General features: G+C 53.3%; 1 protein-coding gene across 4 annotated transcripts in view; it reads right to left on the reverse strand.

Annotated features, from left to right (window-relative positions):
• Window positions 1–5,787: 5,787 nt before the first annotated feature.
• The window catches only part of KIRREL3 (kirre like nephrin family adhesion molecule 3), a 541,225-nt gene continuing 532,532 nt past the window's right edge, over window positions 5,788–14,480 (reverse strand). For 3 of the 4 annotated variants that reach the window (XM_073903960.1, XM_073903961.1, XM_073903959.1), the window contains 3 exons: window positions 13,235–13,344; window positions 9,551–9,637; window positions 5,788–8,956 (listed from right to left, as the gene is read on the reverse strand). In XM_073903960.1, coding sequence (XP_073760061.1) covers window positions 8,513–8,956; window positions 9,551–9,637; window positions 13,235–13,344 — 641 coding nt within the window. In that variant the 3' untranslated portion in view covers window positions 5,788–8,512. Of the gene's footprint in view, window positions 8,957–8,982; window positions 9,358–9,550; window positions 9,638–13,234; window positions 13,345–14,480 lie in introns of those variants that run through there. The other variant, XM_073903962.1, reaches the window with a different exon arrangement.

Below are 14,480 nucleotides of genomic sequence, written 5' to 3' on the forward strand. Positions count from 1 at the left end.
GCAGTTGTGATACCCTGTGTCCTTCAGGTTGGGGAGGACATGGAGGGGGCCCCCAGCACTAGACAGGCTGGTTAAAGACCAGCAGTGTCTCTGGGACCCTGTGGGACCCAGAGGAGGCCATGGTCATTCAGGAAATAATTACTAGGTACAGTGCTTGGTGCCCAGTCATTCATTGTCATCCTGGTGACATCATGGTCATCCAGGCGAGCAGGTGGCGCCCAGAGCAGGCTGCTGCTGGACACCCAGCCTGGCAGTCGACCTCCTGGTTTACTTCCCAGAGGTAGGGAGAGGCAGGAGGATGCCAGATGGGAGTGGCAGAACCCTCTCCTCCTCTCCCTGCTCCCTCTCTTTTCCCTCTCAAGCCTTTCTTTTCTAAAACCTCATGCCGGGAGGTGTGCGTTGGAGGACAGGGGTGGAGTAAGACAAAGGAAGCCAAGTTTCCTTTCTCAGATTAAGTGGGAATCATAAAATGGAATTTACACAAGGTCCTGCCCAGTGGCCCCGGCTGCCAGGATTGGGATGGGCAGGGTTTGGGCAACGTCTGAGGGATTTGGCAAGGCCTATCCAGCCCGTGGCCGGGCCAGGGGACAAAATGCTGTTTTCCCTGGGTTTCTAGAATTATGAGAGCCCTGCCATTTGCCTGTATCTCCCTGCTTTGTTCTCCATCTTCCCAGGCCTGCTTAGCTGCCAGCCGGGCATCTTGCCACCTCCACAGCTGTTCCTTTACATCTGGAGCCAGGAGGGAGAGCTGGAGCTCCCCCACAGGAATGGGACTCACAGCTGCGTTCCTGGCTTTCTCGGAAAGAGTTGCAGCCTTGAGGTTTTGAGACCGCGAGACTGGGACAGGACAGATAAAGAGGGGCAGAGATCTGGGAGAAGCAGAGGAAGATGACACACTTCTGGGCCGAGCGTGGGAGTAGCCTTGAGAACACCCAGCCTCGTGCCACAGAACTGTCCTGAGGAGTATCGCTGGGAATAGAATTGCCTGCTCTCTCAGAAGCCTGGTGGCATTACTTTGCCAACTGCTCTCCCCCCAAGGGAGAGGGGGATTCCGAAAGCAAACAGGGCCCCAGCCTCTGCAGCCCCTCGCCCTCTCCCCTCTACACGGGCAAGCGTTGTCTCCCAGGCCTTAACCTGGGTGGTGGCAGCGTGGGGTGGGGGGCGACTTGTTGACTCCAACAGGGGTGTGAACGTGTGCGCCGGGCTCTTAGCTCTGCTTACCCCTAAGGCTTCCCCAGCAGCTTCTCGTGAGGGTGTGCAAGGGAGTGTCCATTTTCCCATCCAGGGCCACTGAAAGTGGCTGTCAGCACATATGATCCAGCTGTCCTGGACTGGGGCCACTGTCTCTTACTGAACACGCCTAAACTTGAGCCAGAATCTAGCACACAGGGTTGGGTCAGATTCCCCCCTCCACCCCACCCCCCCTAAACTCCACACACACGCATAGAGACACGGGAGCATTTTACATTCTTGTTGGGTTATGCCTCCGATGCTATGTGCAGAGAGTCCTTCACAAGTACATCCTGATAAGAGTGTGTGTGGGGAGGGGGCATATATATCTAAACTGGCCATTGTTCCCTTGGTGGTCTCAGCTCTCTCCAGGGTGCCCCAGCCCCAGTGCAGATTGCAGATTGAGTCAGTACTGGCCCAACGTCAGAGCGGGGAGTAGAGCTTTGATTTGGAGTCGTTGGATGGGGTTCTTTGGTGTTCTGAGAAAGGGACTGTCATTCTTCAGTTAGCTCAACCAGTGGGAATGAACTGCCTCCCAGTCGGCCTGGTACTGATTAAACAAACATGCCCTGAAAACGAGGCGGGAGGGGAAGTAGGGAACACTATGGGAAAGCACTTGAGTCCAAGTCTACACATCTGGGATCCACACCGGGCTCTGCCGCGTCATTCTGTACGACCGTGGGCCAGTCATTTCTCCATGTCTACGCTCCGATTCCCACATTCGTTGAGACGAGAGGGTGGTCCAGCCAATGAGGACCACTTACACCAGAACTATATGGGGCTGATTTAAGAACGCATTCCTGGGTCTTATCCAGGCCGCTGGGGAGGAGGCTCAGGAATCTGGAATTTTAACAAGCACCCAGAACCACCGCTCCAGCAGTCTAGATTCCAGGAGGAGCTCACGGCCTCTTTCAACTCCACGGTCTGCGCGCGCACAGCCCAACCCGATCCCAGGCGTCCCTGAGGGGTGTTAATTAGGCGCACGCGCGCTTCTCTCCCGCGGGCGGCGGGCCACGCAGCAGCCAGGGCTCTCAGTTTGCCGCGCCCCCAGCGGCGGCGGCGGCGGCGAAGGCGGAGGCCGGGGCGCGCATGCGTCGCGGGCGCGGGGCCGGCGCTGGCCGCTGTGGGAAGCGGGTGGGGACGGACGACGACCTCCCGCAGTCTGCCCGGAGTCCTCTGGGGCGCTCACCCCAGCGCCGCGCCTCGTCTGAGGCCGGCGCCTCCCTGGCAACCGGCTCAGGGCCTGGCGACGGCTGTAGAGGGGAGTCCAGGGCGGGCTGGGGCGGTGGTGGGGTGGGTCCACGCCCTTCTTCCCGGGTTTGCTCAGCCCTGTTTGCTCAGCCCCTGTAGACCGGAACTCCTCTGTCTCCCGCTGGGCTCCTTCACGTGACCTCCGGTGACTTCACCGCAGAGGCCGGGGCGAAGCCGACTTGGACTGCGAGGGAGCAGAAGAGAGCTCCATCCGGTGTGAACAGTGGGGGAAACGGAGGCCCGGAGAAGTGAAGGGATTCCCCCCCGCCCCGCCCCAGCTCGACCACCTAGCTGGGCAAGACAAGAGTTTAAGCCTTTTACCTAGCTCAGGAACACATTTAAATAAATGATATTCTATATTCACAACACATCGTGTTGCCTTAATTTTGGACACTTCGGGTTTTTATTTACACTTTCTGAGGACATAAGTACATCCAGTTGCTTTACTCCGGAGGCTGTCTAGCTTATGAAAAAATTTGAGCTTGGTTGGAAACAGTTCTGTCTTTGAGGCGGCAAGGCGTAGTACACACAAAATACGGACGGTTGGATCGTGGGTTCTCCCTGCTCTGTCATGTAATTACCCAAGTACACCTCTGCACCTCCATCTGTATCACGCATGCCCATCTCACAGTGAGGTTTTAAGGATCTAATGGGAATACGGTTGTGAAAAGATGGTGTAGACTGTAAAGTAAGATATAAATATTAGATTGGAAAGCTGCCTCACATGATGGGAAGTCCCGGGAAGCGTACGAAACAGGTGAGGTACACATCTGGAGGGCCAAATATTTGCCCAGGTACTAAGATGGCTGGTTACAGAAAAGCCTTTGTCTTCAAATCACCCACAAGCTAAATACGACATTGGCAAAATGACTCAAATGCAGGCTTTGCATAATCAAACAATGCACAGTGATTTCAAACTGCTCTCTGGCAGTGGTTTTCAAGTTGAAGTCAGATGCCTTTAGGGGTTTTTGGAGAAAGCGGTTTCTTGGGCAACGTGATCCATCCTGATGGCATGCAGGAGGAGGTTCCTAAACCGAGGTTGACAAGGACAAGATCTCAGAGTTGGGATGCTCTTCTCTAGACCCTCCGACCTTTTCGATGCCTTAATCATAGCTTCAGAAAACTGTTAGTTTTGAGCATTCCCATGGTTCTGCACCCGGATGCGGTTCCAGGAAAACTTTCCAACTTAAAAGTTTAGGGAGGGATGTGTGGTGAGTGTCTGTAGTGTTAGCCTGTTTTCCTGTCCAGTTCTTTCGCAGTGAGTTTACGGCTCATGAGACACTTGGGGGATCCTGTGCCCGAGAAATGAACCTTGAAGCTCATTGTTAGGTGTCAGATTTGTTGGGGTCGGGGGGGGGGAGCGGCAAATGTATCTGAAGGCTCCACTTCATGGAAAGTGATTACAGAGAGCTGGGAGCAGGTGGGAGAGACCACAGTCCTGTCTAGGAGGGGTTAGCACAGACGATTTGACAAAAGTTTTTAGGGAAAAATGAACTTTTGGGGGTTGATTTTAGGTTCCTGGAGAAGATCAACAATTTAAAGCCCACGCACCCCTAGATAGAGGCACAGCTCTCTCTCATGGCAAGACTGGGAGGGTGGAGCTGAGCGGAGGGAATGAGGGAAGGCTCAGATGTTGAAATCACCCTAGGGGATAAAAGTTGGAATTACTGAACTAAGCTATTCCAGAACCATCTATTATTCTGAGGCTTCCTAAAACACTATTTACATACATCACCAACTTTAACACTCAAGGAGTATCTTCTCTGCTTAAAGATGTATTTCTCTCCTGAGGAAAAAAACTCACAAAAGTAGAAGTTAGAATCTGGTAGGGAGAGTCTCTCCTGTCTGTTCTTTTTCTCGGTAGGTTTCTGTCCCACTCCTATAGCCACACATGGCAGGAGAGCTAGAGAGACTTTTAAATTAAAAGTCAGAGAGGAGGTTCTTCTCAGAAAATTCCTTCTTCATTCAGTATTTCTCCCAAGTGCAATGTCCGTTAGTGTCATGGATACACTGCCTACGGGCAGCAGGGCCCTCTAATTTCCTTGCAAAGGGGGTAAAAGTGGTATCTTTTAATTTAATCCCCCCGACAATGTCTTTGCCTAATTGAAGGTGACCCTCAAGGGGATAAGTCCCCATATTCAGCTCCTATCTCGAGGAGCACTTTTCCCCTTGCATAATTGGTAACAGATTTCGGAGAAGCCCCAGTTAACTAAGACCCAGATTCTCCCAAAGAAGACCTGTTTCCTGAGACTTCATTCACCTTGTCTTTGAACATCAACAATTTGGATTCACGGCACAGAGGACGGTTAAAAGGGAGCATTATTCGAATGGTTTCTTAGCACTCCAAAATATTTCCAAGGACCGGGACACCTGGGTGGCTCATTCGGTTAGGCATCTGGGATCGAGTCCCCGCATCGGGCTCCTTGCTCATCGGGGAGTCTGCTTCTCCCTCTGCCTGCTGCTTGCCCTGCTTGTGCGCATTCTCTCTCTCTCTCTGACAAATAAATACATAAAATCTTAAAAAAATATATATATTTCCAAGGGCCATAGGTTAAGAAGGAAAGGAAAGAGATGTCTTTGCATAGCTCAGGGTCCCTGATCAGCAAGCTCAGGGGTTGAGGACGTCCTAGCCCTGGGGGTGGGCTGAGTGGACTGTCCCAGAGAGGAGCTCTGGGAACATGGAGTGGCACCAGGGACGTCGACCACAAGTCAACGATGTCTCTTGTGAATGGTGTGTGTCCACAAAAGGCCTTTTAAAGATGACGGCTGTGTCGGAATGAAGAAACCTACAGGGCCTGTGATAATGAAAGCTTTTAGCGTCTGTCAAAGACTTAGCCGTTAGAGAGGAGGGGGAGATGGACCCAGGAGGAATAGCAGTTAGAGAGAGACAGAACGGATGGTCCTCCTCTCCTTATAACAAACACGTATTCATCCAGGGAAACAAATCTTTATTTTTAGACAGACGACTAGCTTGAAATTGTCTCATTTTCCCCAGTTTATGACCTAGTTAGAGAGACTGAAAGGGGGTTGCGGAAAAGATGTTTGGAGCCTTACCACTAACAAGAAGTAACCATCAGAGTGAGAGTGAGAGCTCCTTATCAGTGATTCTCAAAGACTGCTGGTAATTTTGATGCTAAAGCTGCAAATAAATGGCTGCTATACGGTTACATCTCCTAAAAACAACTTAGATAAGAGGGTTTTTTTTAAAAAGACTTTTGTAAAAGGGAAGTAAAATTTAAGATTTAGCGGAGATGTCCTTAGTCTTAAAATAAGCACAGCAAGTGGTATTTTAAATAAAAATCTCTATACAAATTAAGATCGTTTTTATTTAAATTACTTATACTTCTAATTTAATAAAGAGTTTATTTTGTAGGGAAACTTCCTAGAGCATAAGCTAATGGCAGGACCTCCCCCCCCCCCCCAGCCCGCCTTGGTCTTTTTTTCTGGTGCCCTCATAAACCGCACACACGATACCTGGGCAGAGCTAATGGAATCTGGGGTGTGGACCTTGGGATTTTGGTTCAAGTTCCATAACAGCACATGCCTTACACCCCCTGTGTCCCTCCCATGCAGGCAGTGAGAAATGGATTTCCCGTTGGCTCCTTTTCTGCTGTTCCGAGAAGCCTCCCAAGGACGGCCTCATGTTTATTTTCTTTTCCCTGGGTCCTCTCCACTCCGGAAGCTCAAGGGCAGCTCTGAGGCCCTATTACTTTAGAGCACTTGGTTCAATCAGCTTCATCAGAAACGGATTTGCTGTGGTATTCTAGCTCATCATGTGAAAGTGTTTCCTGTTCCATGAAAGTTGAAGAGGTACTGGAAATGACCCCGGGCTTTCCAGACTGATAGCGAGCCTGAGAATCAGAAACCGGGCTCCCATCCAGGGCCTCGGAGCCAATAATGAATTTTAACGCTATCAGAAAACTAGATACTGGTCTGGGTGGGGGTGAGGGTGACTGGATACACAGGATGGCTTTGTTTGGCAGGAGTGCGGTCTGTCCAGGTCGCCTGGGGACTTGAGGTGGAGGATGCCAGTCCCGCCTGCCTTCCTAACAGAGCTGTGGTCCCTCCTTGCTGAGCCTGCCCCAGAGTGGGAACTAGCAGGTGGCCTTTACCGTCAGCCGTTTTCATCATATTCTAGGATGACCGCGGCCTTGAGTTTGTGCTTTGGATGGAAATACTTCACAGGGGAGATCATGTGTGTATAATGACACATTTGCCACTTGTTAGCCTGTGACCTTGGGCTTCTTGAAGCCGCATTCCCTGGTCTGTAAAATGGTGATCCTTTGTGAAGATTAAATAAGATTACAGCTGTAAAGCACTCATTTCAGTTCATTTGAAATCACCTACAGGAGAATCCAGGGCTTCCCTCTGCCTCAAAACCTTTTTTTAACCCCTCCCTTTACCAGCTTTTTTGTGCCCCTCACTCTTCTGCAGGAAGGAAATAGGGCTGGGGACAACTGAGGTGGGCACGGAGTGCAGTCTAGGCTCCTTCTCAAGGCCGCCACTTTCCAGAAGCCTCCAGGTGTTGCTAATCCCCCCCCCCTCCCCGCTCTCTGTTCTTCTCTTTCACAGAGTTCTTACTTGTGACCTCCTACCCCTTCAGCAATTCTTTGAGGGATTCATGCATTGGAGAGAGCTCATGGGGTTGGGACTTGCGTGGCCAAGTCTTGATGACGCAGGCCCTGTGCTCTCTGCTTGCTGCCATGATAGTTCACATTCTTACCCAGAGTACCTGAAGCTCGAGAGGGACAGAACTCCTTCTGTTCTATGGGAGAACAGTATGCTTACTTGTTCTTCTGGTTATGCCGTCATAACCTGAGTTTCAAGGCAAGAATGGGCACCTCCACCCTTTCACGAGAACTGTATATGTGTATGTGGCTGGGGCAAGGGGTAAAGGGCAATGAAGGTGTGGTGAAAATTAGGTGGCAGATGTGCCACCCACCTCCAGGGTGGGGAAGGCTGGAAGGAATTAATAGACGAATCTTTAAGTCATCATTTTCCTGTGCACCACACCACCTTGCAACTGTTCTTAGATCCTTGTTCCTTGTTGGCGGAGGCAAAGTATGTGCGGGTTTTAAAGACCTGACCCCTAGTCTCCTTAAGCCCTACGTGCTCCAGGAAACACTCCCTGCAATGACTGTTGGAAGAACCCGGACCCAGAGAAGCTCTCACACTTCTTATATTAACCCCGATTGTGCTGGAGGGCAAGAGGACAGTACAGGAAGCAGGGGTGGGTGGGGAGGCTCTGAATTGCAGGACGGGAGTGTTGAGCGAGGTTCCCCAGGTGCGCCCATGTTCCCTCCTACCCCTCCCTCTCCCTCCCAGGACATCAGTCTCCGACTGGGCCAGTCCCACCTCAGAGTTCAGAGGCCTCAAGTCCAAGGACAGAACTGCAAGAGTATGGACACAAAACACCGAACAAATTGGGGGTGGGCTCACAGCCAGTGTGGCAGGAGAGATGCTCCGGGGCCATTTCTGGCTTCTCAGCATCCAGGGTCTGGGCTCTGAGCAGCAGGGGGCGCTGGTGGGGGGGGTCTGGTGTTGGGGGGCAGCCCAGTGCTGGGACGCGCTTCACCCCCCTTCTCCCCAGCGTTGTGGAGGAGCAATAGGTACAGGGGTAGGGCTGTGGGCAGCACAAGGTAGAGCTCAGGGGGAGGCCGGAGAGTGGACGGCAGTTTCATTAAAGCAAAGTTCTAGCTGCCTCGAGTGCCTGTAGGGGGAGGGCCTCCAGGAAAAGGCCGGACCGGAGGGCCCAGCACCGAGCACAGCGCACTCAGCTGCATCCTCCGACCGCGTCCCCACCCGCCCGCCTCTGGCCCCGCTGCAGCTGGGGACCCGGGTTTGTGCTTGATCAGGGGCTTCGGAGGAGGGCGGTCGCAGAGGCACGGGGCGTGGGGGTGCTGTCCTGGAGGCGGCCGGTTCTGGGGTGCTCTGCAAAGCACCCACAGTCTCTGGAGAGCCAGAAGGTGGCACGCTCCCCCCGCCCCTTCCCTAGCCCTCCCCAGCCCTCCCCAGCGCCGGTTTGGGATTCTCAGACGTGAGTCTGCATCCGCCGCTGCAGGGGTCGGCTGGGGTCGGAGTTCTGGGAAGAGGACTGGGAGTGGTGGGAGGACGAAGCAGAGGCCTTGCTGGCCTTGTCGAACTGCACGTAGCCGTCCTGCTTGCCGCTGCTGCTGACGCTGCTGTCACACTGCGTGTCCAGGAAGGAGCTGCTGTCGCTGAGGGAGCCCCTCTGGAACTCGCGCTCGCAGAGCTCGATGGACGAGCTGCCCATGCCCAGCACGAACCTCTGCCCGTAGTCGTAGAGGCGGCCCTGGCCGCTCAGGGTGCTGTAGATGTTGGTGAAGGACATGCCCGTGGGCACGCGCTGCTTGCCCGCGGGGCGCAGGTCCGGCTGGCAGCTGCTGAGCGAGATGGTGGGGGTCGAGTGGTGCTCTTTGAAGGTGTTGACGCTGTAGTAGCCATTGGTGGGGTCCTGGGAGGGGGCCAGAGCGAGAGCAGCGTCACCCGGCGGGCACAGCCTTCCGAGGCAGTCCTCCTTGGCACGGGGGGGAAGGGGACAACGGCGGGCACGGGGCGGCGGCTGGAAGGAGCCGCGTGGCACGGAGGGGAGGGGGCGGGCGGGTACTGCGGCGGCCGCAGGGGCGGGGGCGAGGGGCCGAGGGCATGCGGCAGGGGGCGCTCCACGCGCCACGTGTCACTAGGTCGGGGCGGGGCAGAGGCTGCTGAGAAGCCGACCTTGAAGGGTTTTTGTGTTTTTGTCCAGAACATGGCTACTTAATTTAAAAACGGTGTTTGTGAGGAAGCTGTGGGAGAGGAGGACCGTGGGACCGCAGCCTTCACTCTCCCGCCTCCTGGGGCAGGCGAGCGGCCCACCTGGGGGGGAGAGAGAGAGAGAGAGAGAGAGAGAGAGAGAGAGAGAGAGAGAGAGAGAGACTAGGCACCTGTCCTTAAGGTGACCTCTGGCCTCCTCGTTTCCCGTCTTTGTTTGTCTGGATCTGGGCCTTAAGGCATGAGGGCTGAAGTCAGGATTCCACAGCTGTGACTTCCAACTTGTGGCTATTCTTACCTTCAGGTTCTGAAACTCCTTCTCCTCTTCTTTGAGAACCTCCAGCTGCTTCAGTACTGAGTCTTGTTGGAATTCACCCCGGTCCATCTACAACCCGAAAATGGCTGCTCAGTGGATTGGAGGTGGGCTAAGCGTCCACTTCCCGCAAGGAAAAGATAGAGGAATGAACTCAAAAGAAGCCTGCCGTCTCTGTCTCCCCCTCCCCACCACCTGTCCCTGGCTGGCCCATGGACGGCAGGTGGAGGAGGCATGGGGAGATCCCAGATGTCATCATCGTTCCTGCATCCCTGTCCTGAGAGACAGGGAGAGACAGGAGGAGTGGGGGGCGGGGCAGTTTGCTAAGACCACACTTTCTTCCCTTGGGCTAGGGCATGACCTCCCGAGATCTCACTTGGATGATTCAAGTCGATTCATGGAGCATTTACTGAATTTCAGGCCAGGCATACACACACGGAGGGACATTAAGATAGGGCTATACACAACAGGGAGCTGGGTGTGTAGATAAATAATTACAGAACCTCTGGGTTCAGAGGGCACAGTCTGGGGTCCCAGCAGGGCAGCGCATCACCCAGTGCTAGGCTCCGTGAAGGTCTTAGGAAAGAATCACAGTGCAGTACTACCTGTGAGATGCTGGCAACATGGGCCACACCTGTTATTCATAGCAATGGCTTCGATGTACTAAACGTTACCTTCCTAACAGAGGCCAAAGAACCTTGGGGCAAGGATCACTTTTAGCTTCTCTTTGGGTCCCCAGCCCACCTGGCACAGTGCCTTGTCTATTGTGGTCATTGACCAAAATGCTTTGGGCGTGAAATCACAGGTAACTGTTTTAATTTGTCATGCCTAGCACAGTGCCTGGTAGACCGTAGGGCTGTTGCAAATGTTATGTTTGTGTTGGATGAATGAATGGAATGGCATAGCTCTCCATCACTGAACATGGAAGTAACAGTTAGATGGAAGGTGGAAAATCAAGCATGCTTGGCACACGGTGGGTACATGAGTCTGGATAACCACGGTGACGCTTACTTATCCTGTGGCACACAGATGCTTCCCGGGTGTCACTTCTGCATACGACATGATCTAGGACAGCCTCCCACCCACTCTTCTCCCTTGTGACTCACTTTCTTGGTCTCTTTTCGGAGCCTCATGGCATCAGCCAGAGGGTTTCCATTCTGTTTCGCCCTCACTGATGCTGCTTTTTTTCATTTTCCAGTAAATGTTCTGTGTCTGCCTGGATTGGAGGGCTTTCCCACCAGATTCAACTTCTAAGCCTACCTCTCATCAATGTTGGGGCCTTACAGGGGCCAGGGGGTGGGGGGAGTGGGGGAGGGGAGGCTCCCAGCAGGTCCCTCTGCCAGGGTCCCTCCCCCCACCCAACCTCACACATCCTCTTAACTGACTACTGAGAGACCCCCCCACTCTTTCTCAAGAGTTTGGATTGCAGGGTGTGGAGACACTCTGAGGCAATCAGGATGTCCCAGTGGGAGGGAATTAAAGGTCCTTTTTGGGAGGAAGGACACGTCAGGATACTTCCACACCAGCCTTGATGAAGCTCATCTACAGAGACATCCATTCCTTCTTGGATCTAGGCTCTGGTTTCCACTCTTGTAAGATTAATTGCTCTCCTGTGTCAGGCACTGTGTTTGGCCTGGGGGGAAGCAGATACGCATAGATTTGGGAATGTGCCCTTCTGGAACTCTGAGATAATCGGGGAGCTGACGTGTAATCCGAGCAATGCACTATGAAAGAGGAGCATGCAACGTGTTTGAGGAGAGCAGGAAGTGTGTAGCTCTGCCAGCAGTGGGGAGGGGGAGAGGGTTAGGGACAAGCATGGAGAATGATGGAGGGAGTGACATTTGAGCTGATTCTCCTAGGAGAATGTGAAATTTAATAGGCAAGATCAACAGGCCTGTGTAAAGTCTCAGAGGTATAAAAGACTCAAAGGCTGGGAACAGCAAGTTTTTGGGGTGTCTGGAGGGCCGGGTACATTTAGTAGGAAGATGGAGCTGGAACGGCCAGCAGCTGCCACCTCTCCATGAAGGGCCTGAGACATGCTTGGTGGTTGGACTTTATCTAGTAGACAGGGGGAGCCACTGAGGGATTTTAAGTAGGAGAGTAACAGGATCCAATTTTCGTTCTAGAAGGACCCTTTCTGTGGGACTCTGGAGGGTGGATTGAATAAGGTGGTTAAAAAAAAAGAAAAAAAAACCAAGGTCGGGCGCCTGGGTGGCTCAGATGGTTAAGCATCTGCCTTCGGCTCAGGTCATGATCCCGGGGTCCTGGGATCGAGTCCCGCATCGGGCTCCCTGCTCCTTGGGAGCCTGCTTCTCCCTCTGCTTCTCTCTCTCTCTCTCTCCCTCTGTCTCTCATGAATAAATAAAGAAAATCTTTAAAAAAAAAAAAAAAAACAAGGTGGTGAGACCACTAGGCTGTGGTACTAGTCCAGGGAGCCACGATAAGGCCCCATCAGGGAAGTCATAAGGGGACAGGGGCAAGGGCACACATTTTGAGAAAGTTTCTGAAGTGGAATTGAAAGGACCAGAGAATGAGATTTGGAAAGAAAAAGACCGGGTGAGGAAAATGTCAGTTCAGCTCAATCATGTTGCTGAGCCTCCACCAGGGGCTGAGAGTCTTTGGAGTCTCGGGGATGAACAAGGCAGCTTGCTCACCATCTAGCGGAGACAGATAAGGGAAAGGGTGATTTTACAGCAACACAGTGGCTAACATTTCCTGAGCACTTACTGTGTTCTACAGGCTCCAAGTCCTTTATGGGTTTACTCATTCGGCCGTCACCACGGCCTTGTGCGCTACGACTTTCATCCCCACTTCACAGGTGGGGAGACTGAGGCACAGGCAGGCTCCCTGCTCTTCACCCCGGGCTTGCTGCTACTCCCTCAAGGTATTTGAACCATGACATAGTATGCCCTAGAGTTTTCTAGCACAGTTTCCCAGGTTTCTGCTTGTACAGCTGGGTGGATTATGGTCTAGTAACAGGAAGCAGGAAGAGCGGCAGGCTTAGGTTTGCTGAAGAAGTTAATGAGTTTTTTTCTGGTGAGCACTCGGGTTCCTGAAGAGGAACCTGTATTTCTTGTAGACTTTTGGGGCTGGGTTTGGGGGAGGGGCAGGGCATGTACTGAATATCTATCATATTCATGTGTGTATAGAATTATGTACTGGGGCGCCTGGGTGGCTCAGTTGGTTAAGCGACTGCCTTCGGCTCAGGTCGTGATCCTGGAGTCCCGGGATCGAGTCCCACACATCGGGCTCCCTGCTCAGCAGGGGGTCTGCTTCTCCCTCTGACCCTCTTCCTTCTCGTGCTCTCTATCTCTCATTCTCTCTCTCTCAAATAAATAAAAAAAAAAAAAAAAAAGAATTATGTACTAAGTGACAGCATATTATGGCACTTTATGCATGTGTTGTCTCTCTACTGAACAGTCAGGTTCCCTGAAAGCTGGGATGGCATCTTAGATGGCTTTGAGTCTCCCAGAACACCAAGTGCAATGTAGCAGACAGACAATAACTCTTTGCTGGCGGAGAATGGGTGCCTGACCTATTATGGGGGTAGGGCACATCTTGACCGATGCTCTGCTTCTCGGGAGCATCCAGGCCACCAAGAAGCCTCTGGAACCAGGACCTTCGGGACACAGAGATCGGGATGGGGTGGGGATAAGATGGCATTCTCACCATCAGCTGCTTGATGGTGGGGTGTTCCTCAGCCTCCCGGCCGGAAGCAGGCTCCTTATGGACAATCTCCACTCGGATGTCATTCTTGGCCGACACAACCCCTTTGAGATCTGGACGTAAAATAGGAAAGTGTAGATGACAGGTTCAGTCCTCATCCTCAGGCGTCAGGGCCTGAGATGTCAAGCCCCCACTTCCCCCGCCACCCCCAGGGTTCACCGTCCAGCCCCTGAACTCAGTGGCTTCCAGCCCCCCACCCCCACCCCCACCCCAGTAGAACACCTGTCTGGATGTGCTGTGGGCTGTTGGGGCTTCGGCTCTCTTTCTCTGTGGGTCGTGTTAGGTGCACCTCAGCCTTCCCCTCTGCTGCCCTGGCTTGAGAGGCCATCCTCGTGCATTCATCTGCCTCACAGAGCTAGGTCCTTTTTATCCTTCTGGAAGTCTTTCCTGGCCTAGTCTACCAGGCTCTTCTCTCTCCATTAAGAGAACTGCTAATCTTACTGTCAGAAGGGGCCTCGGGGTCCCATGGTCCATCCCCCGCCCAAAGCAGACACATCCCTGACACGTGGCGGTCCAGCTCTTGGGTCAATGCTTCAGTGGTGGAGACTTTACGGCTTCTAGGGGAGACAGCTGATTGAGAGTCGGGGAGCTCTGTTAGAAGACTCTTGCTAAAACATGCTCCCCTATAATTTCCACTGAGAGGGGGTCAGGGAGCTTCCAAGACCACATCACTGGGGGCAAGCAAGAGAGCCATGGCTGCCAGGCTTGGGGTGGAGGAAACCTAGTGGGGGACACCCCGCTTTCTTCTAACACATCCAAGTGGTGGAGGGAGTTGGCTTCTTCTGATTATTCATCTTGTGCCTTAGGATCATCGAACGTTAGAGCCAGTGGGGTCATAAAAGTCTCATCACGCAATCCCTAACTATTACACGCAAGGAAACTGAGGCGGGGAATAGTGGCGGCTTGCCCAGATTCGCGTGAAAAAGGCAGGGCTAGAAGCCTGAGCCCCTACTGGTGGCAGAAAGGGGTGGGGCTAGAAGCCCGAGCCCCCACTGGTGGTAGGAAAAGGCGGGGCTAGAAACCCGAGCCCCCACTGGTGGCAGAAAGGGGTGGGGCTAGAAGCCCGAGCCCCCACTGGTGGTAGGAAAAGGCGGGGCTAGAAGCCCGAGCCCCCATTGATTTCCCTCACTCAGTCCTCCCAGTTTATCCGTCCGCGCGTCCGCCCTTGACAAGTAGCGTCAGAGCTGCA

The sequence above is a fragment of the Callorhinus ursinus genome, unplaced genomic scaffold (genome assembly GCF_003265705.2).
Source record: "Callorhinus ursinus isolate GAN/ISIS: 27379988/994484 unplaced genomic scaffold, GSC_fseal_2.0 scaffold19, whole genome shotgun sequence".
NCBI lineage: Eukaryota > Metazoa > Chordata > Mammalia > Carnivora > Otariidae > Callorhinus > Callorhinus ursinus.